General features: G+C 42.6%; 1 protein-coding gene across 1 annotated transcript; it reads left to right on the top strand.

The window, feature by feature from the left end:
• Positions 1-3797: 3797 nt before the first annotated feature.
• Positions 3798-11761, top strand: LOC112453024 (ejaculatory bulb-specific protein 3-like). Its single transcript, XM_025013564.1, has 3 exons — positions 3798-3996; positions 9552-9747; positions 11290-11761. Exons 1-3 carry the CDS (start codon positions 3979-3981, stop codon positions 11433-11435), a joined length of 360 nt encoding a protein of 119 aa, XP_024869332.1. The 5' UTR covers positions 3798-3978; the 3' UTR covers positions 11436-11761.
• The last annotated feature ends 14058 nt before the right edge of the window (positions 11762-25819 follow it).

Genomic DNA, 25819 nt, shown 5'->3' on the forward strand with positions numbered 1-25819 from the left:
GCGAGGATTGCAAACATAATTAAATCAACAACGTCGATCTATTAAACTGAATAATAAGAAATACTTAAATGTTCAGACTAATATGTCAAAGTTATATTAAGTAAAATCGACTAAATTTACTTGAAATGAAGTATGCAATTATTCGATGTAAAGTGGGAACGTATATAAAGCTATTAAATTATTACCAAATTAAATAATAACGATACTTGTCACGCACTCCACGAGCTGGCGCGTTCAATATGCATGGGACGCATCGCGTTAAAGGGATATAAAACCAATTGGGCTGTTAAGCGGCTGCAAATGTTAAATAAACTCAACGCGAGGTGAATCAAGCCGCCTCTTCCGTACTTCCTCTCCCGTCCTCTCTCCCGAAGAGTCACACGACGTGACTAACAGCACAATAAGCCATCGATCTCCTCTTTCCCCATCGGGCTCGTGTTTTTTTTTTTCGGGGTAAACTCGTTCCATCGGAACAATCGGATCGCCTCGAAACGATCGCCCATTCAAACAGCCCCCCCCGCCCCCGACAACCTAGTCGGGGTGACGAAAAAGGAAAAAGGAAGGCAGAGTCGATGACGGAGAGGCAGCGCGGAAAAAAATCGAAGCACGAAAGCACGAGAGGGGGATTGCACCGACACGTCGACTTTGTCGGGGTGTTGGAACCCGCCCTCTTTTGGATGCCGTCGGCTCTGGTGCGAAAATCTCCGGAACAAAAATACACTTTTCGTTGTTCCCGGGAAATTAAATCCCTCCACGGAAACTAACGAACAAATCAACGCGATCGACAGGGCCTGAAATCCTTCCTCTCTCTTTCTCTCTCTCCCTCTCTCTTAGTAGAATGCCGCCAGCAAAATGCTGCGAAAATCTTTGGTATACGCCAAACTATCGGCGTATATAATGTAAACAACACATTCTTTTTTTTTTCAACTTGATGAGAAATTCTAATGAGAGTATCGAGATATTCGTAGTATTTAAATTATTTGCTTACAGATCTTTTTGCGAATAAGTGCAAATAGGTGTAAAATAAAATTTACCCTTCATTAAAGTTTCATATTTCAGTATAATTTCGATTGCAAGTTTGGATACTAAAATATTTAATACGGGAAATTAAAAGTTGTAGCAAATAACGACAAACCCAATAAGAATTTTTATTTCTTATTCGAGTAAGATCTCTAAATGTTTCTCTAAATATTTCTTACTAATTGCTTAAAGTTTTTCATTTGCACTTAATTAATAAATATATAAAGTTTATAAAAGCTACCAATATTTTTCTAAATCCACTCGTTAATTTATTGAATTAATCATCATCCAAACTGTAATCACTTTCCAATTAGTGATTGGTAATTCAATCATGACCCATGATTAATTTCGTCTTCTTTATCTTTATTATTCATCAATCATGAATACAGATTAATCGCGAATATTGGTAATCACAATTAGTAGTCACAATTCGTTAATCGTATTATTCTATAATAATTGAGCTGATTACATTTTATCCAGTTCCCGCGCACATTTACCCTTTTCTGAATACTGTTACAAGAGTGATTTTGCCAACACGATGACACGAACGATTTTTCGGCTCGGAAGTGCATAACCGAATTCCACCCGATGTAACCTTCATTGATACAACGCACGATTTTTCTCCGTCCGATGGTCCATCCCATCCCGGCGCGGAGGCTGGCAAGGCAACTCGTTGGCGTGTCCGCTCTCTCACCATCACAAGTACATTTTTCATGCCTCCCGTCCTGCGTCTTCTCTTTCGTCTTTTTTTTATCGAAGCCCGCTTTCGAAACCCGTTATCGTCACAGACGAGTACGGCGTCGAATATGCGAACACGAACGACGCGGCACCGCACACCAATCGCCCCCGTTAAACCCGTCGATTTTATCGGGAGCTCTTTCCAGGCTCTGCTTCCAGGTTGCGAAATCGTGGTACATGTAAAGAAAAAAAGAAAGAAAGAAAGAAAGAGGTCAACGGGACAGAGCGAGAGAGCGACACCGGTAAGTCGAGGCGGCGCGCGCGGGAGCGCGCCGAAAAATACGCTCGTTAGCTCGTTATTCGTCTCTGCGAGAGAGACAGGTCGGTGATTTTATCGGGATTGCTTTTATAACGATGCAACTTTGCGGATCGGATGTATCCGGCGGAGGAAATAGCGATGAAATTTGCGATGCAAATGCCACATTAAGCGGCGCAGAGTTGGCGTAAAAAGCAGAGACCTGTACCTGAACGTACGACGAGATAAATGCGTATTTTTACATGCCGGGGCGAATATATTTTACTTCGCGTGGCGATGATTAATTCTGTTGGTGGAATATGGGAATATTCACCAGGCGACTCTCCTTGTTATCATTATGTCAGTGTCAACCAACAAGTAGGTAGAGAAACTCCACATGTAGAGAAAAAAAAGTGACAGAGAGAAAGGGGCGAAGGGAAGAGCAAAGCACCTTTTTGAAACCGAAAAATACAGAATCTGAAAACTACGCCAAATAAAGTATAGAAATCAAAAATATGAAACGATAAATCACGTAACCCATAACGGCCATAACCATGTAGTTCTGGAAATCACAAGCGGAGACATTTTTATTATGATATATAGCTATCCACCAAGAGCTATCTTTGTAACTTTAGATATCTCAGCTCAGTCAATGTATTTGTAAAAGATATTAAAGTAACAAATTAAAATACTTAAAATAAGATCAATTGTAAAATTAAGATAATAGTAAATAAAACAAACTGCGATATTTTTACTCATATTTTAGGCTAAAAGTAAATAAAAGGTCACATTAATTGACGCCAGTGTTTTACCCGCTGAAATATTTAAATTGTGCTGACAGATTGTGCTATTCTGAAGCACAACGAGAAAGAGATCGATGAATTCGTAATAGCGATTTTTCCACGTGTGACATAATACATGAAAAATCCATTTTCGGAGACGAAACAAAAATAGCCAATGATAGCCGATTTCTTCAATGGGTGAAATCGATCGGGCGACTTGCCTAACGAGATCCACCTCGACTCCTTCCAAGAAACGCGACTCGCGAGACGAATCCGTTAAACGTCTCGCGTATGTCGACGAGACGTAACGCAGCCGCGAGTGAGAACTCGAGAGAGCTCTGCGATATGCGCATGATAAAAATGACATTCGTCTACCGATTATGCCGGAAGTATAAATTTGTCAGCGAATATCCATCGTATGAAAGTTAGAGAAGGCTGTCAAATTACAAAGCGACTTTGTTGAACCCCGATCCTTTGATTGACATTGATTAACTTTCTAATTTACCTGTTGGTCTATTTAAGTTACTTCTCACTTTTCTGATCATTTTCAGCGAGTTTTAACGTCAGAATAAATAAATATCTATAATTCTCTCTTCTTCCCCACTTCGTAAATTATCCGAGAGAGCTCGCTAGAATGTCTAATAGCTCAGTTCCTCTCTTCCTCATTTCTTTATCTTCCGCGAAAGAAACGGTGGGCCCGACGAAAGTCGCATAAAATAGCAGCATCCGGTCGTATATCCGTCGCGCGTATATATTCATCGAGGAGGGAAAAAAAATGTGGCACCTCTCGCTCACGTACGTCACGCACCTTTCCCCTACCGTCGACGGTGTCGACATCCGGAGAGTAGGCACCTCTCCGGAATGCCGGTATATATCACCGTGTCGTACGCCTCGAACACTTTAGTGTTTATTGGGAGGAAGGGGAGGAAAGCCCACGGGTGCGGTGCCTCTCTTGGATGACTTGGGTCTTGGGTCCAGTGCGTTGCGTGATTTCGCGGTGAGAGGACCGTGGCCGAGTCGACCGCAGAAAGGAGCACGCACGAGCTCGGAGAGACTTCTCCTCGCTTCGTCGTCGCACGCACGCACGCACGTACACACATCGTCCCTTCGCCGGCCACCGATCGATACCGTCTTCCAACTCTTTCGTCGCGCCCGAGATCAAACGGCGCGATCTTGAACACCGACCGACCCCAGGGTTTCGACATGGCTCCGGCAATCAAGGTGAGTGACGAACGTGCGCAACAGGTTGATGCACTCTCTCGCGCGCGCGATACGCACACTCTATGTGTATATACATATACATATACATATATATACACACAGCTAGTGATTTAAAGTTTCGGGGGAGAACACCCTCGGGGGAGAGCGATTCGCCCCCGCGCACACGCGAAACTGGGCGTTTAGAGGAGCGGTTGTTTCGGTATGCGGGGAAAATTCTCCTCGTCCCGGCAGAATCTCCCGTGCGACACCGGCACCGCCTCGAGAAGCTTATTCATCGGACGTTCGGAATACGACACGAACTACTTAGAATCCTCCTCGCGGACTCTCGCTCGGTGTCGTACATTTACAACAGGAGTATTCGAGGATGGAGGAGGGTCTACCGCCGCTTCCGCACGATTTATTTTTATTGTAATGCGTTTTACCGCGCAACGAAGGGCTATTCGGAGACGAATAAATTCGCGTCAAAAAATGCGCCGCTTTGCATAATTGTATATTTGCTTGGGACGTCTCGGAAACTGCGCGGCTCCCACAAAACATATTTGTATCTGAGACATCGAAAAAAAATTAGTTCAGAATCATCGGTTTCGACGTATCTGTGTATGTTGAAATAAAAAAGACTGGCTTTAAAAATTACGAAAAAGAACATATTTCATAATTAAAGCTCGCAAATATGAAAAATAATACAGTAATGAAGATAGGTAAACGCGTAAACATTAAATAACGAGGTAACATAAACGTTATAATATTATAATAATACGTACATAATAATGATTTGTTTAATTTATTCTGGAAATCTCACATTGTTTTTGCATTGTTTTCGTTTTTTCCAAGACAAAGAACAGAATAAATTTTTGATCGTCCTTGCTTTTCACGTACAGATATCAATTTAAACGAGGGAAATATTGGAAGCCGATAAAGATGTGTATTTTACACGCTACATTGCCGAGTTTGAAATGAAACAATGTTTGCTAGACATATATGCAAAGGTTCGGATTAATGCGCCATTAGATTAAACCAATAACGTTCCATTGTTACATGCCTTTGTACGGCTAAACGGTCATACGATGCAAAATAATTGCATCTTGCGCGAGAGAACACTGCAATGCGCGCTTTGAAATTTCACTGCTTTATGGAGTATAGCAGCTGTTCGCGATATATGCGTGTGTGTATTGTAAAAAAGGAAATATGAATAGCAAAAAACGAAAAGAGAAATGTCACGTCAAAATCTTTACATATAGTTAACGAGACAGAGACGCGTTCTTATTCGACACTTATCGCACTTGCTTAAATATGGCAGGTTATTGATTTTTGCTGAAATTAGAACCTTGCATATCTCTCGATCTGAAATTTTATGCCAGTAATTATGAAAGTCGTTTAAGTTAATTATGTTTTGTACTTAAAATACTTTGATTCATACTTCAAATTTTGAGATAATGTGAAAAAGATTAATATGACAAAGATAAATAGTTGAGATATATTTCTTTAAACGTAATATAAAAAATCGTATATTAAACATGTTTTGTAATACATGAGAACTAAAAAATTTGATTATCTCGAGATTAAATCACATAAAGACTGAATAATCGATGTAGAAAAATGCAAAGCTCGCAAGAAATGGCCGAAACCAAATCTTACGAAAAAGGAACGACGATTTCTCCTGTAATAAAATCGAATTATCGAATTTCCGCACGTAGCGCGACGGCTGTATGTGCGACACGATTGGCAACGGCTTATCGACAATGCGATAACATTATAATTTATACGTATTGCAATCGTATACTTATGCAAAAGGTGTCGAAACATTGCCCGACTAGAATGACAATCGCGAAGAAGATTGTCCAACGATTTTGTAATCTTCAGTGCAATCACATCATGGTCTAAAGGCGCATTTAAGCGACGAATAAACGAATAAATGAAATTTTGATACGCCGTAGAACATATCTTCAAATTTATTTGTAATATTAAAACATGAAGTAGCAACAATCGCATTAGTTTTAATTCCTGCATTTCGTAAAAGGATGTGCGATACGAAACGATGAATAGAAAAGAAATCAGCACTAAATTTGCATAACACGTATTTTTTCACAGTTTAGTCTAATATGCGATTTCACAATCTTCTTATTAAAAAAATATGTCATGTTTAGCATTACAAATAGATTAAACACTGAGAGAAACGCATTTGCCTATATTAACCTGCGATTTTATCAAACAAGGTCCTAATATAAATACACTAAAATTTCGTCGGACGATTACGGTTTCGCTCGAAAATCATTAATTTACAATTTACTATTAAATTTCCCCGCAATTTATTCGCCCCGCACGAATATTGTAATCGAAAGAGCGCAAACTGTGTTATTTATTGGTATAATAATATTATTTATTGATATCACGAATGGGAGAAGACGCAGGTTCCCGGCGACAATCTCGCTAGTATATCTCGATTAACGCCAAGCAACTGTAAATTAGTTTGATAACCGTAAATTAACGCGGCCGCAAATAATACCGCGCCAAACGTGGGCGGGGTGCGTCGTTAAATTATTATTTATCGAACGGCGACGCCGATATCATATATAACTTGTGAGACTGCTTCCGCTGATATATCTCCAGTTACCATTCACCGACGAGAGTACTCTCCCTGCGCGCGGTGAATGCGGTTTATTAATTTTATAACCGCGAGTTGTCGCCGCGCGTAGCGTGACGCGACGTGCCGAGTAAATCATCGTGATCGGAGCGAAAGTGCCGCGTCGATTACTGCGAGTAATTATTGCCGTACGGGTGCGGGCAATGAACGTAATTAATACTGTACCAATACCACGGTTTCGCGATGCGTTGCGTCGCGTCGTATGCTTACGACGCATTATCACCCGTTACATTCAATGCGAGTGTAATTAACGGCCCGTATGCGGATCGTATGTACAAGGGCGGAGGGAGAAAGAGAGAGAGGGCGAGAGCCACTCATTGCACGAAACATTCCGACGCGTTATAGCGCGCGAGGAGGACCAGTATTAGCGCGACGTGCCGGCGATAAAATCTATATATCGACGCCAATTTGCCATTCAGCCCGGGCAATAATTCTTATAATCCACACTGGTTTGCGGAAGTAAGCGGTTTTGCGCGAGCGCGCCCGCATCGAATTCACAAATCACTCCCCGCGTTATATATATACATACATATATATATAGATATGTCTACGCGCGCCGTGATTTACGGAGCCGTCGTCGCAATTATTAGGATTCTGCCACAAAAGTCGAAATTCGAGCGTCTCCGCCGGGAAATCAGACGGACGGAGGCAAGGCGTGCTAAGTGCAACTTGAAATGCGAAACGTAATTACGCCCTGATTAAGCTGCCAGGCCTGCCAGTTGGGTCGTGAGACTTGGTGTTGATAAACATGCAGCGTTTTTAATAAACGTAAAATTTTGCGAGGTTAATTTTAATAATTAATTATTCTATTCAAATTTTCAATTAAAACGAAATAAAAGAATTTATGATTAGCTCTCGTTTGGTTAGCCACCAAAAAGACTATCGCGATCGGTGAAAATTTTGGTATTCAGCCGTGTCACGTATAATTATTCAAATACTTAGCGTTATTATGAAATATAATGAAAAAAAAAAATCATAAAAAAATTCACCGGCTATGCGTGCACGTAAAAAGCCGCGGAGGCAAGAAAGAAGACTAGTAAGATCGTAGAGCCCGAGGTTATTCGAAATCCAGGCCGGAGAAAGCAGTGAAAGGACGGCGGGATTAAAAATTCAAATTATAATGTCGCACGTATAGAAGGCCAAGGAAAAAAAGGATAAAACAAAAGCGTAGTCGGCAAATCATATATGTTCTCGATCGCGGCGCGGATAGCTCGAGCTTCCAAACGGGTTTACTCGCGAGGCGATATGCAAAAGAGAACCTCGATCAGCGCGAATACGTTAGCACAAAGGATGTCAAAGGAATCCAATAAACAGCGCGCCAAGGAATTCGATTGCCTACGAGTTCAGGTATATTACGGGCTCGTAATAATCTAGAAATACGTTCTCTACGTCGAAGCTATCGTGTCGGATAATCAACCCGTCTCCATAAACCCGTCCGAAACGAGCTTATGGAAGGCTGCGCCGCGAAGCAACGTGACGAATACAACGCGCACCACGCACGCCCTGGTACTTTTTCGATTGGCGCACAAATCCAAAGAGTCAATTGACCCACATATCCCATTTTGAAGTATAAAAAGTACCAGCAGCAGCGGCGGGACCGTCAACGAGCAGTGGTGTGTCGACACTTACGAACATATATGTACGTACAGTTCAAAACAGGATCACTTTTTTTTCAGATGCCCATATCACGCATATTTGACGTAGTGCATATATGATAGTGCATATTTCATATTTTGAAAATTTCATAAGTGGTATGCAATATTCAGCAGCCTCGGCTTCATACCGCAGCAAATAACTTGAAATAAATACGCGGTTTGTGTAAAGTATTTAAGTAGTTTTTAGTCGTAGGTATTTGTGCGGTCGGCGAGAGCCCAGAGAATCCTCCTTAATCCGAGTGGCGTGGAATAATTGTATCGTTCCGCGCGATAACACAAATACCTGGCGAAATTAGTGGACACTCGTTAGCGCGCCCGTTGAATCTTTCAAGAAGCGCCCTTAATGAGAGAGACCGCGGCGAACCAAATGCGGTACCAAGCGCGAGGAGAAAATTCACTTTCCGAATTAGAACGGGTTGTGAGTTTATGAAAAAAAAAGAAGCATCGCCGCGGCGACAAGGAGGTAATTTAAAAGCGGTGACCTTAGTTAAGCCCCGACAACGACGACGCGCGACACGACACGACGCGATGCGACGCGGATGTGGCGAAACGTCTGGAGTCTGGAGAGAAGAGAGAAGAACGAGCAAACAGAGATTGGGAAGCTACTTGCATACCTGCCGTCGTATAACAGCGGTACGACGGTGGGTTGCTGCTTGTTTAGCCGTGTTAGCTTTGGCGTGCTTCGCCGAGGCGCGCCGCGCCGCGCCACGCCGCCTCGCCTGCAGGCCAACCCTACCTTATCCGCTTTCGTTACCGCATGACAGACGTGCTTCCGCCCTTATTGTCGGACGGCCGCGCAGCTAATTTCGCCCCATGCAGGGTACATCTGCGCGCGCGCGCGCGAGCGTCTCATCCTATGTCTCCCGTATCCTTCCAAAGCCGGAACCCGTTTACCATAATACTTGCAGACGGTGTAATCACGTTAAGTACCGCCGTTGGGCGTATCGCCGCGCCGCTGCGCCGGGGTTAATAAGTTTAACGTCGCGCCGCGCGGCTCGCCACAGCTCGCGTATAAAACAACAATCCGCAATCCGCTTCCCTCTTTTTTACACCCCGCGGCGTTCGTCGCCACGACGGAAAATGAATCCGACAGGGAGATGAAGTCGCGGCGCTACCCTCGGGCTGTCGCGAGACGCGCTGGAAAATCTGGGGACGCGCCGGTGCTCGTTTAGCTATACGGTACCGAGGTTCGGTAATAATAATCGGTGTACTATTGTGGGTCACGCATTTGCATATACGTATATGTAATTATGTTGCAGATCCTCGTTCTGGCCTGCGCCCTGCTCGCCGTAGCGATGGCCGCCGAGTCGGACAACGAGGAGCAGCAATCCGGCAGATCGCGGGTTTCCGACGAACAACTGAATATGGCCCTGAGCGACAAACGTTACTTGAACAGACAGCTTAAGTGCGCCCTGGGAGAGGCGCCGTGCGACCCCGTCGGACGACGTCTGAAAAGTACGAATAAACCCGTCGTGGAAAGATCGCACCCGCGCGATTATCCCGAAAACGAGACTTGAAATAAAATTTCAACTTATTTTTTTATATCATGACCCCCAAAAAACGATCGATTCTTACGGTGTGGTGGTTTAAGAAAAAGATCACAGGGAGTAGAATGTACTCCTCAGTAGGGAAGACCGGGGGTCGTTGGCATAGTTTTCACAATTTCGGCATATGAGTTTTTAAACAACTAATTATCATGATTAAACAGTACTAATATGATAGAGAGAACCTTTCTCTACATTTTCATGCTAGAAACGCTCCTATATACTGTTAAATTAATGAAAACGTAATAGAAATACAAAACGGGTAGTAGACTGCTTGACAAAGATTGTATCTTTTAAAGTTATTTTGTAATGATCGAATAGCAAAATGCTGTTACAGAAAAAAAATTGTAAACTATTTTAGATGTAGTTTTCTTCAATATAAAAATATTAATATAAATATATATCTAGCTTCTATCAACATTGTAGGTAGCAAATCATATACTCAAACAGGTCTCACGCGCGCGGCAACAATAAGTCAAGCTAAGTGTGTCAATATGAGCCAACATACCCCATCCCTACGTACGTTTCATTTCAGTCATTTTATTACAATAAATTACTGTTGTTATTCAAAATAACATGTCGTATAGTAACAGAAACTTTTCTTTTAACTAATAATACACGTCACTTTGATTTACTTCTCAAGTTGAAGAACATTAATACGATATTTTGAAACGCTCGAAAATTTACTTGCCACCTTTTGAATCAGATTTTTCTCTTTTTTTTTATTTAAATAAAACTTTGGGAAAAGTACCTATGTCATAAAAGAGATCTTTTGTGATAACTTTTCCATTGTTTCTTTCGCTATAAATACCCAAACGGAATGCATTGGCAACTTGCCTCTTGTGCAAAGGAGCCCTGGTCTCCCCTATTTTCAGAGTAAATTTAGAATATTTATCGTATCGCAATTGTGCAGGCAAAGTTTACGGCTGGTGTAATTTCCATGTAATTTCGGTGAGTTCAATTTCCACTGTGAGAGATGTACGCGAACAAGAACGTCACGCTAATTGTCGTGTTTCCGTCGTCGCAGAGTAAACATAGGGGTCGAACATTTTCACGTGTCTACGGGAGTGAAACCTGAGCTCAAACGAAAATCATATCAGTCTCGATCCTTTATCGGAAGTATTAAATATTGAGCATTGCGCCACTCACTATTCAAACTTGCAATCGTAAACGTTTATTCGCTTTTGAGGCGGATCATAAATTTTTCCATCCTTACTTTTCCGTACCGCGTGCAGCAGCTCTCGCTTCATAAAAGGTTAAAATTAGCATCAGGGATTCCGGGACAGACTGTATACACTCGCGGAAATGTTAAACATCAAATACCATTATATCTCGCGATAATATTGTGCACACATACATGAATCTCGAGAGGGAGCTGCGTACATAAGCTTACATACATAGATAAAACCGGCCCGAAAACTCTGTTGAAATCCTACGTCGTTATTTTATCCAGGTTTAGTGCCGCTGGTTCTGAGAGGCTCCTGCCCACAGTGCAGCACCGAGGAGACACGTCAGATCAAGAAGGTCCTTTCTCACATTCAGCGATCCTTCCCGAAGGAGTGGAACAGGATAGTGCAACAATACGCCGGAGTTTCGTAAACGAGATATGATATAGCGCGCGCCGGTCACGACGAGGCTGGATGTACAGAGAATATAGCAACGGAATACGAAAGGATACAATGGATCATCTACGGGGAGGATCGTCGATCGCATTCGTTCATTTAATATTATTGTTAACGATGGCACGCGAGAGAAGTATAGCTCAGCTGTAGAAAGATATACATTTAAATTATCGTCAAAAGCACATACGTAGAAATTAGTTTTTAACAGGATGTAAAGATTTTATCTGTATTATCCATTATTTGTAAGATGTTGTACATGTATAAACTCTATTCGCACGTTTGATATATTCTGTTTTAATAAAAAGTTTGTCGTTTTGTCATTTTTAATTTAACCTAGCGTATCTACTATTCGAAGAAGTCGCCTTTCGTTTCCATTAAAATAACACGCTCACACGTCTTTGCTACCGCAACGTTTCACTCTTGTCTCTTTATTTCGCGGTATTTCGAGCTTCACCTTCTGCTCCGGCTCACACACGAGGTGCAACGTGCCGCGACGACGACGACGACGCACGTTTACACGCGTTCGTTACACTAAAGCGTGATTCGCATTCGCGATGTATAATAGCGATTACGGATATTGGCATTAAACCTGCGCGTGATCCGCGAGAACGGGATGCACTACACGCGTTGTTATTAGGGCTTATAAGTATTCGGGGCTTCCGCAAGGACTGTTGGATGTTTGACCAGGTTTATCGAGTATTAATGACGATCAACAAGTTGCTAATTTATTTGGTACATAATTAACACTATATCTCCGCGCCCATTATTCAGCCACCGTGATTGCGCCCTGATTTGGATTTCGCTGTCCTTGCTGTGAATATTAATTCTACTGTGTCTCGGTGTCAAAGCCCTCGTATGCATGCTAATTTAAGTTTGTCTTGTGTGCCAGTGCTGGTTGTGAGAACAGGCTAGTAATTAAACTTTGTTAACCGATAAAAGTGCGAGTAGCGCAGCAATAATATCGTCGCCTCGACAAAAAGATTACATCTCAATATTTGCTACGCCGCGTCGCGAGAGAATTATTTGAGGAATACTTTTCAGCCGTGATAGTGTGCTGTAAGTTGGGATACGGTTTCTTGTGCTCGTAGTTTGCAATAATCTCAGAATAGAATGAGACTGAGTCACGCCAATTTGTCAGCAACTGGTTATCGCTTAGACGTTATGGCGAGCTAACACGAAACCGACTTGTTCTTATTGTTAGATATGTCGTTTTGAAACACGCAAATTGATATTAAAGACGCTACACGAGCAAGAGTATTCGCTTCAAAACTCGAGTATCAAACCGCGTTACACTCGCAATAAAAAAGTCGACACAATCGCTCACGCAGTAGATGTGGACAGACTATTATCAGACATCCAGAAACGTTTTACCTTACGATACGTAAATATCCGACTGGCTGCCAATATTTTCCGCTACGCGACGATTTCTCGACGAGAATGACTATTCAATTTTTTATACAATTGAAACACGTGTCTCTCTCTCTCTCTCTCTCTCTCTCTCTCGGCCGTGCAGAAATCGCGACGAAGGATGTGAGCGCACATGTACAAAACTGTGCGCGTTGTCCTAAAACGGCTGCAACGGTGGCAGACAAATCTATTGCGTCATCTCGCAAGTTGCGAATCCTTCAACGACACTCGCACGTCCTCGTCTGACTATTTATCGACCACGTGTACCCAGCCGTTCAAACTGGTTTTCGATGATGCTTCCCCGAGAGAAGCGGAGATCTCGACAATTCAGGAAATCCGATTTGCCACTCCGTCTATCCTCGCAAAATTCAAAATTGAAGTCTACGTAGAAATAGACGAAGAAAGACTCTGACAATTCCCGCATGTGCGCCGTTCGTGTACAGTGTGCTTCTAAAATGCTTGGACAAACTTTGTAAATGTAATCTTCGAACAATTTGTAGCTTATTTTTCCTGATCAAAAATACCAATGTTTGAGGTGGTTGAAAATAAAATGGTTAGGTTGAAAATGAAAAGTTTATCGTACGTTAAATTTCATATCAGAGATGATATAACTATCGAAATCCTATATCCAACTTCGAGTAACAGAATTCCGATTCGAGTCAAATATTAAATACGTCGGCAACTGAGTTTGCCAGAGTGTTTAATATTTAAAAGTTAAAAAGGAGAGACGTAGCCAAATCAAATTTCCGTCGAGGAAAAATTGGCGCCAACTTGATCAAGGGGACCATCAGCAAAGCTCGACCCCGAGTATCTCAGCAACATCCTGTACAAAGCGACCCGACAAGATTCGAGTCACGTAATGCTTGTGCATTTTGCATCAATGCGACAAGATACAATTTAAACATCTCGTCTCGCGAGCTGCAATACGAACTTGGCGCACCGATTACACCGAACTTACAGCGGCTGCGTGATTTCATATCGATACGATCGCAGCAGCGGATCAAATTTCCAGCCAACAGATATTTAATTATTGGATAATTAATCCCTTAATCGAACGGTGATTTTCTACACGAGGCGGAGGCACCGTCTCGCCGATGACTAGTCTCGAAGTCGAAGTCTACCTCCGCCCCCTCGGCAAACATTTGTTCTTCTTGATTGATACGCGATAATACACTTTCATTCGGAAGGGACAAATATTGAATCCCATCGAAGAAACGTGGAAACGATGTGTTTGCGCCCCTCGTGTACGTGTCTCGTCGCTGGATGATATTGTACATATGTGTGTCTTGTGTATTTGCACAATCGTCTACAATTTCATTGCTCATCCGCGATCGAGCTGTATTTACATCCGGACAATCTTAAAAATTTTCCAACTCCGCTGAGAGCGGGAAAAAGACGGGGTAAAAATCGCTCGCTACGCCCGAATGCAGCGAGCCGTTGCAAAAAAAAAGACACATCCAGCGTACTTTAATTACTTTTAATTGCGCCGAACAACTTACAACAACGCTCGCGTTCCTAATTAAAATTAAACCGGGCGGGTACGCGGCACTGAAAATCATTTAACTCGGGATTCGACGGAATTCGAATTTCATTCGATAAAAAAAAATAAGTACCGACGTTATCGTACTAGAAAAGATTTTCGATCACCCTCCTCTTAATTATTTAATTAGCAACGCAGTTATTCGTACGATACAATTCATATATTCACGCGCGTAAATATCGCGGTAACTTTGTCATATCTTGCCTCGTTTCCTCTCGACGCAGATGGCGAACTAAGGATAATATGTAACCCCGACGATGTGCAGTGCCGCACAAGCGATTTCCCGAAAGGACGGTATCACGGCCTCGGGAAAGCGGCATTATATAACCGTGAGATTATTCCGGTGTCGGGCAGATTTCCGTGGTCGTTTGATCGCGGGACTTCTGCCTTATAATTCGTTATACGAGTGTAGTAAAACGGCCGTACCCTCGCCACGTCTCACACCCCGTGTCGTCCTACTCGCGACCGCCGCAATCGCCACTGCCGTCGCCGTCGCCGTAGCCGCCGCAAATCCACGACGTCGTTAAAACGACCAGCCTTCAACGTCGCTTGAAAGTTCCCTCGGCGCGCGGCTCATCCTGGGGGATCATCATTTCCTCCCTTTATCGACCGCCGTACAAAAGGCAACTCGTTTTGCCCGATGGAAAACAGATAAAAAGGTCCCTCTCCGTCCTCTCAGATATATAGATATACACGTCGCGGAGGAGGGGGGCGCACCGCTTACGTACGAAGTGCTGAGAGAGTCTACCGAGGGAGAACTTGAAGGGGGTAGGGAAAAAACTTCCGGAGAAAAGTTTTCAACGAGAACGAGACTTCGTTGAACGGTACGAAGAGCCGGGCGAGAGTGATTTCTTTGGTTCGCCGCTCGAACTTCGCATTTTTGCAGCAGTCGCCGCGCGCGCACGGCAGTCGAGATTCTCGCTCTTCTCGCGCGGTGTTCTTCAAGTGCGCGATTAATATTTTAATGTGGCTTCTCTCTCCTCGCCGAGGCAGAAATTGCTACCCGCTTAAGGGAATTATCTGTGAAACGTTTAACCTTATTTCGCTTATTTCACTTCGCGCGTTTTTTCCCACCTCCGACGTTGAGTATATATACCTATATATATCTTGACATTCATACAAAAAACCTTAAATTAAATTTCCAGCCAAGCAACGTCCGATTAAAGTTATGAGAAATATTACGAAAAACGAAGTTTCTTTAATCTATTTACACCCTCAGATTAAATTCGTCCAAACGCTTACTAATTTTATCGATGTTAATTACCAGCCTCGTAGCTGTCGCTTTTGAAATAAGCTCCTGCTTTCAATGACCTTTTTGTTTCGCTGCCAAATAGAACTAATCTCACGTTCTCAAAAGTCGTTTCCTAAAGAGGCGCGAGATTGACTGCCGGTTCTCTCGCGGGACAACCTTTAGCGCGAGAGAGAAAGCGCGAGGAGAAAGAGAAAGAGAGAGAGACGCCGCGGTGCCGTCGCTTTAATTACGTTTGAGAACACAAGGGGCGGCCGACGTGACGCGACGCGAAAACGCAAAACGGGATTACGGCGCGCGACGCTAACGGCGCTTAAACACACGAGAGGAATCTCTCTCCTCCCGGTGCTCGGCCGCGCATCCAATATGCCGCCGGCAATTCTTGGCGTGGCACGATGCATGAATGTGAGAGCGCGCGCGCGAGTCTCGTGAATGACCCGGAGACTCTCTCGGTCCCTCTCTCGCTCCCTGCGCCTCGACACATGCACGCACATAGGTGCATTCCTCTCTCGCATGCACCGCGCGCGACAGTACTGCACGCCGGCCTCCGGCATAGACGTTGGCCGTGGCCCGTGCCCCGAGCCTCGACACGTGGTGCCGGAGAGAGCGGCGACGGGACGAAGAGAGAGAGAGAGAGAGAGAGGGAGAGAGAGAGACGTCGGGAGAAAGGGAGACAGGAACGAGCGAGGAATTACCGTGGCTCGAAAAGGCTTTAATGAAAGTTGCCTGTTGCTTGCACAAATCGCCACGTCAACGGAGAAAATCTCTATCCCAACGTACGTCCCGGCCTATACTCCCTCATCCTCTTTCTCGAGACGCACGCTCTTTCATGTGGTGACCGGTACTAATGGTGCTGCGGGTTTATCTGCTCTTATTAGAGGTGAAGAGTTCACCGTAAAAAGGGCGTATGATTAATGGTGGCATTCTGCGCGAAACAGGCATAAAAATTTAAATTCCGCATTGTTAAAAGAAACACACCGCGCAAAACGCGTACATAAATGAAATCTAAAAACATAATTCGCCGAGAATAAAGGGAAGGGTAGCATTTCCTGTATGATTAATGTCTCCCATATTGCGTTCCCTTGCTCGCGTAGGCCTCGCAATTATGCATATCTCGTCTATGAACTGGAACGTGCCATCAAGTGTTCTCGTCTCGGCCGGATTGCGACAAAAACTGAATTGCCAGCACGCGTGTTTTTGCGATTCAATTCAAACAGCGTGTGCACGCACTATCAATCAAACGCATATATTAATTAAGAGGGCGTGGAGAAGTCACGGTGGTAAGCGCGCGCAGCGTGCGTGTGAAATATGATATTCGGTGACAATCTCGCGGTAATGGCAATTAAACGTCAAAATTATTCCGCTTTTTGACACTGCGTCGAAAAGTGATGCATAATTCAATAATCCAATAACGGCGCCCGATAGGTTCCAAACGAATGCTAGTCAATTATGACGATAATAGAATGCTCAATTTTTCAATGAACCTATTACAGTATTTTACAGTATTTTATGCACTTTGTCAAAAGCGACGTAATTTTTATCGATAAAAATAAACGCAGTCGTTAGTCTCTGTGTCAGTCGTGTTTTTTGTCTATTATTATTGATATCGCTATATTTATTATTTATTATTATATCGTCTCTCTTTTGTACACGATCTTACAATTAGTATTGTACTTAACAGCCTAATACATTCCGTATATTATAATTTAGATTTTTATCGAGAGAGACCCACAAGCGATCATGATATGTAAAAATCAACCGTAAAACCGAAATGTGTTTGCAAAGACGCGATACATTCGATCCGCTTTAAGCGCAACTAGGGAGACGTAAATCTCGTAATGCTTCGCGAATTCTTTCTTCGACGACGCTTGATGTTAAGCAATGGTACCATGGGGCAACTTCGGAGCGCGGCGCGGCGGTACTTCCTACGTGACTATCGTTTAAGCCAGTTTCTCAGAGCGGGATATCCGTACTTCGAGTTCCCGACAGCACTAGCCGGGATTTAATGGACTTCCGGAAGTGGGTCATACTTCTAAATAATGCAGTAAACAGAAAGGTGGCTTTGTAGGTACAACGAATCCGTGTCGATAAAAAAAATATATATACAGCCGCAAATCCCGCGTATCTCGTGTACGACACTGGTCATACACGTAACGGCGTACAAATGATAATTAATGTCGATATTAATAGACAATTATGCCCGTAATAATCCTTCCCGATAAATCGAAACTGTATTATCTCGCTCTGGAATAAAGACGGGTCCGCATATATTTCCCTTGACTACAACGGACATGATATTTTATTCAATTTCATTTATCTATATTTTTGCGCTTCATTTAATTACGTACGGAAATTATCCAGCTTGCGGATAACACAGAATCGGATGGAGAAATCATTTAATATTATTTAACTTACAAATCTGCCAATTTCGCTGATATATAATTAACTAAAACCTCTGATTCGATGAATATAATTCACACACGACCGTTTAGCTGTTAATCGAATTTATGTATACATACACAGAATCTCAATTTCAAATTTGAACATATAAATAATGAAAGGATCAAATATCTGATATATAATTTTTATATAATATAATTTGTTGATTAGCAATCCTTGCGCAATCAAAATCAGCGTAAATAAAAAGACTTAAACTGTCGTGATAAAAAAAAGAAATTTTTATTGTCAAACGTCTAGCAGAAAGATTATTTAACATCACTAATAAACAGGAAAATGATTCAGCACAAGAGGATAATCGTTATATATAAAATATTGTACTAAAAGTTAATTAATAGATAATTAATGTAATCATGTAATCATGTAGAATTATATTGTCACAGAGAAGTTAATAAGATAATTAATTGCGCTGTTACATACGCTTTTAAAACATTATCTACGCAATTAATGTGAATGGCAAGATAATTGTTACGACGATTTCAGTAATCTTCTGTAATCGAATTATCGGACTCGAGCGCCAGAGAGATTGAAATAATGTGATATTTTCTGTATTATTATACTTATTACAGTAGAAGCAAAGCAGGAATATTAAAATAACGACTTTTTCAGATATAGAGGAATAAAACAATATAAATTCGTCCTTTTAAAAATTTTAACCATTCTTTCACAGTAAAACTGGTGTTTTTCTTATAGTGGATATTTCAAAGAATATTTTGCACTTGCAAACCAAGTTCATTAATTTATTTTTAATATATTTTAAACTTGTTTAAACCTTATGCCCCAGGTTTCCCGACTAAAAACAAAACAATTTGATTTTTGTGTTATACCGATTGAATAAATAAATATAAAAGTTTTGTTAATTTTGTATATCAATTATTAATGATATGTAAATAGAGAAAGTATTTTCTCTCTAATGTAAAACTGTTATTTTTTTTTTATAATATTCATCAATTCATAAGATACCGCAATATCTTAATTTCTATGGAATTTTAATTATTTGTGAATAATGGCACATCTGTTTGTCCTATGTGGGAGTAATATTTGCAGATTATGAATTACTTGTTTTGCGTACTTTGCATGCAAAACAAAACGACACTGCATCGATGCTTGGTTCTGCATAGCAACGAAAAGTCCGAAGAAAGAGGACAAAAGCGACGCGCGAGCGCTGGTGTACTTCGAAGAAAAAGGGAAAAAGGGGGAAAATGAATAAAAATAAAACCGACGAGGTCGCATCCGAGCGCGGTCGAATATTTATCGATGTCGGTACATAGGGAGAGTAATATGGAAATAGCCGGATTTACCACTTATTCGGATACACGTGCACACACGTGTGCACGAGAAACGACACGGTCCCAATTTTGTTCGGCGTCGCGCTCGTCGGTCGACGAGCCATTGCTCACAAAATTCGTAGACACGAGAATGTATAACACGACGCAGTAGTCAGTACTTATTTAGGCGAAGGCTTCTGAAACAGTTATAATGAAAAGGGGGAAAAACTACTGACAACCATATTCGTTGAAAATGGATCCTCGTAATATTAGAGAGAAAATATTGGACGTTCTTCATTTCTATCTTCATAACTTACTTCCCGTCACTGTGCTTTCCTCCCTTATTATATTTTCTAACATCCTCCTTCTTCGAGTACGCGAGGGAGTCAGTGCCAGATGATGGTGCTGAAAATTTCGGACTTTCGTTCTTCGTTTATACAAATGCCTCTCCCTACTTTGACGTCGCGTACTCAGTCGCGAAGTATGCGCAAGCAGTGTAGTAATAATCCTATTTGCGTATATACATTTCGTTCTGTCACATCCCTTTATCTATAGCAGCACAAGTTTGTATACGCGAGGGGCTAGCGTTGAAATTTCGCGATGACATTCGGGATTTGATGGACTTGCGGGAAACACAGGCGGGGGTCGCGCCTCTCGATAATGCGGTAAACACAAAGGGGACAAGGCCCGGCGTCTATCCCTATATGTGTGTGCACGCGACGCGCCGCTTATGTGCATCTAACACATTCTTTAGCGGTGAGCGCGGCTATGCGCGGTCTCCCCCGCAGACACGTACCACCGACACACAGGGGGCCGCGATGGGTGGCGGTGGCGGCGTCGACGGTGGCGGTCGGGGGTGGCGCAACACAAACACGAGTGCAAACTTCGGGCTTCTGTATGCGTGTTGGGAACTCGCCGGACCTGAGAGGGAGCGAGAACGGGGGTGGTCGCGAACGGATAGACGAGAGGGAGATAGAGAGGACCTCCGCGGAAGGGGGGCGAGAAAGGGAGAAACCGAGAGAGGAAAGGAGCAAAGGGGGAACGAAGGTGAGACAGAGAAGGAGATTGAGAGAGAGAGAGGCGGTATATGTATATATGGCAGATACATAGCACGGCTTGCGGAGGGCACAAGTTAGTGTCTATATACGCGGGAGATCGATAGAGGACAGAATCCCGGGACATCCCCAGCGATCCTGTTCTCTTATTCTTGCAAGAAGCATCCTCGGGGTGGTCCACGACGGGGTCGTGCCATCGCCGTCGCCGGCGTCGCCGCCGCATGTCCTCGCTTTACATTAATGTCGTAGACCAAAGGGGGGATAGGGTCGGAAGGGAGACCGAAGGCCCGGAGGCCGGAGCGCATGGAAAGAGATCGGGGCTGAAGAAAGATGTACGCGCATGCATCCGCCGCGTGTCTCCGTCGCACCGCGTACATTACTATTCTTCTCTGAATTGCACATCGTACCCCACTTGTCCGCAGGCGTCAAGTTACCGCGACGTGACGATTCGGCTCCGCCAATTACCGTACATCACGCACGCGAAACTTGAACCGCGGAAAGGATTGATATAATTCTGAGTACTCGGCGCATCTACAAATTACTTAGGGAATTCCCTGGGATCTTGAGATCAACCCGCCGAACTTGAAGTCGCATCACCAGAGGTGTGATATTAAACTAGCCTGATGTTTGCCTGGGATCAGAAGCATGTGTACCTTGGCAGCGTAGATATTCCCATAGATAATCACGAATATTCACTTGATACAGAAACTCGTGTAACCTCCGAATTACTGTATCCTCACTAATATTATTATAGTTGTTTATTCTATTATGTATATAAAAATATAAATTGCCGAGGTTCATAAATAATACTGACGATAATGACAATACCGTTAGAAAGAAAAATATTGTAAAAAATTAATAAAATAATTAATAGATGTTCTAAATTATATCATCAATTTTCAAGTAACTTTTTTATAATTTTATAACATTTTTATATAAAAAAGATATACATATCTATAAATAAAAAATAGAAAATTATAATATTTATAATCAAAAACCAAGTTTTTATGTGGGAATATCTCCTTAATTTTTATGTCCCTAATCATCTGGAAACAGAACCCTGTTTCGGAGGCACGCCATTATATTATTAATTACTCCACCATTTAGCCGTAAATAGCGCTTGATCAAATTGTCTTCCTCAGAGAGGCGAGTTATATCGTCCCGAACATGCCAAATGCACTCGACGCTGTAACGAAGTTGCTGCAACTTTATCAAAGTTCTGCTTAATTCTAAGCAGCGACGCGAGCAACAAAAAGCCGCGCGGGGAAACTCGGCGCGTAAGTCGGCGGCGCGGTGAGTTTGCATCAAATCGTCGATTAAAATAAGTCCGAGGGGGAACGTCGTGCTATGCCGGGGATGAGATGCGTCTCGGATAGGCGAAGTTTCAGGATAACGTACGGAGAAATGCGCCGGGAAATCTTATAAGTATTGAACCACCCGCCGATCGCGTTACATCACCGTGATGCATCGCTCGCGCGCCAAATGGCGAACACCGTAATTACCAAAGAGATAAGAGTGTCCCGTACTCTGACGCGTCCCGAGCGACGTCGATATCTACGTAGCGCCGGATAAAGTGCGTGTGCACCACCTGCCGAAGTTACATTACATTAGCGCGCCCTTAAAACGGCAATCCGCCTCCTCTTCCTATATCTCCTCCTGCCAGCCCCCCGCCCTCCACCGCCAGTCTCGTCGATGCCGTCGTCTCTTCACGCCGACTGCTAACGAAGATGTAATTATCGGAAAGAGCGACACACGCCGGCACGTATCAGCTCCGGCGCGTCACGCTTAGCGGCATTCGTCTCTCGTCTTCGGGGAGTTCTCGGGTAACGACGTTACACGGAGATCGAGCTGCAAGGCGATGCGCAGCGGATACCGGGGTTGAATGCTCGTGAGCGGGGCGCGGTAGCGGTTTGGTGCTTGCCTTCTCGCACTCGCGCTCTCCTCCCGACGAAAGGATCATATTATCCGGGCGCGCATTGCTCAGGAGGATGGGATCTCACTGTCTACCTTCCCCGCATCGACGTGCAGTTTCTCCGCGTCGCATCGTCGGTATTCACGGCTAATAATCGCCGCGCTACATCCCGTTGTGTGTTCGTTTCTCATACATATATGAGAGACTCGAAAACCACCATCGAATTCAATTCCGCGCTCGCAATGTGAATTCACCACCCCGGCTAAGAATCTTCCCCGTAATCTGCAGACAATTGGTAGCATTGATCACGCTGCGTTCGCACGTGATGCCACTTCTTTTGAACGAGAATATTACTTAATATATCATAAATGTTTTATTATACGAAATCACCAATTTCAACTCTAGAATAAAAAGACTACGGGACAAAGTATGCGCAATTCATGTTGGAATTAGATTATTCAATGTTAAGAAAAATATGTTTTTTTCCTTTACTTAAAATTATAATTGACATATTATATCCTCCTTTAATTAATATTATAATTAAAATTTACATTTAAAATTAAGATTATAACAAGATTGTAATAAGAGTTAGTAAAAATTTACTTCTAAATTATGTGTTAAGTGTCTTTTAATTAATTTGAATTATAAGTTCTTTAATCAACTCAAAGTCGATTCTTTCTCTAAAATTTCGAGTACCCGTAGTTTAAGAATTTATCAGGTAATTGACGTGCGTTTTGTGTTACCTTTCACACCCATGTCGCCGCAATAACGACATTTGACCTTATTGAGACACTCGTAACGGTCGATTGAACCGGCGACGTATTGCACGGAACATTGATAAGTCAGTTCCTGACATATCTGTTCGACGTAGGAAGTAAAAACACGCTGAGCCGTCAAAACCGTTAAAAAAGAAAAAGAACGCGAGTCTCCGCGAACTAGAGTTCGCGCGATAAAGACGTTACGACCTATGAAAAAAAAAGAGGAAAAATCGGAGGTAAAACTTCCACGGCATCTCAGTATTTTCAGCACTGATCCAAATCGCCGGGATCGACGAAGTATGATGAAGTGGTGCTTTCGCCGCGCGGTAGCAACGCGATACGCCCTGTCCGAATCGTAATTTCATCCAACAGCAGAGGAACGACCGCTATTAATCTAAAAACGCATCGTTTCGCGTCATCGCGTCCTTTTTGATTCATCGCGCCCCGGATGAGTAATGTAATACGGTACGCGTTTGCATTGCAAGCCTTACAACATCCTCGCTCAGAAACTCGACAATTTCGCATTGTAATTTTTATTTATTAAAAATATCTCTCATTAAAACAATTTCTCTCGTGATTAATTATGGCAATAACTTATATCTGATTACTATACTTTTTTCGTTGTACACTTCTTATTTTTTATTATACATTCGTTAAATCAATACTATTAAAAACGTCTCTCTTTATCATCTACTAGAAATATGTGGTCACGTTAAAGCAATACAACTCGTTACTAGCAATATCCCATGTGATGTTGCTACGAAAGCTGGAATCGCGCGTTGCATCGCTATGCACAGCACGATGCTATTTTACGCTATTCCTCACAGAAGTACCTTCTGCAAAAATCGATCTATGTAAACGTATAGACGACGCTAGATGCGCTTGAAAGAAGCTCGGCGTTCTCGGCGTGCAAGAGAGAGAAAAGATATCAGTAACGTCATTGCTTCGCGAAATTCCAAGGAATTCGACTGTGACTTCATGCATTTTTATGCCCTCCAATCGGTGTAATTGTCTCCCCTTGACTCTCTCTCTCTCGCTCTCTCTTTGTATCGCATCCATCGAGTTCGGCCGCATCGCGGTGCGTTGAGGCGTAACGACGATCCGAGCGACGAGACGAAATGGAAATTCACGGCTTTCAAATCCCTCGTGCGCATCGACACGATGTCGGAGTGATTTTCCTTCGGGCCCTCTCTCGGTCCCTTTCCCTATAAACTATAATCCCTTAACGCCAGAGCCGCGGATGGAACGTTTCCGTACCGCATCGAAATTTACATCCACGTCGAACGCGTGTTTTCGATTGCGGCACTGACTTATATGTACCTTCGCGCCGAAAGATTTTTCCTATATAAATATGAGATGGAAAAAGCATATATTTCAATATGGCAAGAATATTTCGCTTCTATCACTGACTCTTTAAGTTCACGTAAAATTTTTATTCCTTAATATACTTGTAATGTTTATTTTTAAATTTTATCTTTCTCTCTCCTTTCATTTCTACGGTCTCTTTTTTGGGTCCTTTGAAGAATAGCGAACCTGCTGACGAGTTGATCAATTCTGAAGGATCTCTCAAGTGGATTTCGTAGATCGATATGAGCGTTCGTGCGTGCCTCCCGATCGCAATGTCCGTCGAAGAAAAGAAACGCGCCCTCCGTTGAGGGTAGTCTACGTGGCCGGAATGTTAATATCCCTTCTGTAAGCGAGAACCCTGAATAATTTCGTAAATAGCTGCGATTCGCTCGTCTCCGCCACCCCCCTCGACAGTTTTCCTTCTTTAATTTCTAATCCGGGTCCGGCGTGCCAACGTGCCAAGTCCCACCACCAAGCGGCGGCAGCCGCTTGTTTTAACTTTGTTTTAACTTTAAATGGACTTTCATGGCCGACGCGGGGAGATATTAGTTGCCGTTGTAATTTTGTTTCGCCGCGCACGGTTGCCTTTGCGCGTTTCCGCACCGGGCTCGCGTCCCGCTATAGCGATTTATAATAGACTTATATTTAGGTCAATCGAGCTAATGGCGGCGGTAAATGCAATGCAATTGTAGAACGGAAAATTAACTCTCCGTTCATAATGTCGGTTTGCGGAATCGCGGCGATATTTTATTACTCATCCGTTTCTGTTATTATTGAACGTCATTTGTGAGCACTTAGCTACACATCTTCCGTATAAAGAAAAAGAAAAATAATAAATTTACGATAAAGCGTACTAGATAGTTTTATAAATCTAATAGATTAGCCTAGCTCAATAGATTACATAGTCTATAATATAGATCTTGTTTATTATATAAAATATATATTAATATATTATGCATTTGACATATAATACAATTGTTACGATAAATAGATTCTGCTGATTCTGATCGGTTGTATCAATCGTTTTTTACTTGTTCTTCATAACCTAAAGATTAATTAAACATTATGACATATTATCTACATAAGTCGCAAAACTATAATAGTATCCAAATAAATAGTATTTAATCTAATTAATTAATAATGGTAATATTAAGTAGTAGCATCTGTTAAGTGCTAGTTAAAAATGTATTCAATTTTCACGTTTTCAGCGGAATGTTGAAATTGGTAAAAATCAGAAATAGTGACTCATGGTCCGAGAGAGCCGAAGCTTTTTAATCAAAAAACCGCTATCCTGCTTTAGCATTTTTCACATTGCAAAACCAAACGGAAACTAAAAAAGTTACTCGCCGGCGTATCGAGGAAACATCT

This window comes from Temnothorax curvispinosus, unplaced genomic scaffold (genome assembly GCF_003070985.1).
Source record: "Temnothorax curvispinosus isolate PA1 unplaced genomic scaffold, ASM307098v1 QBEX01003929.1, whole genome shotgun sequence".
Lineage (NCBI taxonomy): Eukaryota > Metazoa > Arthropoda > Insecta > Hymenoptera > Formicidae > Temnothorax > Temnothorax curvispinosus.

What these genes read in the sequence shown, in the direction of transcription:
- LOC112453024 (XM_025013564.1), top strand. An exon ending in CGTCGGACGACGTCTGAAAA is followed by an intron (nt 9,748 to 11,289) that starts GTACGAATAAAC and finishes TATTTTATCCAG; the next exon opens with GTTTAGTGCCGCTGGTTCTG.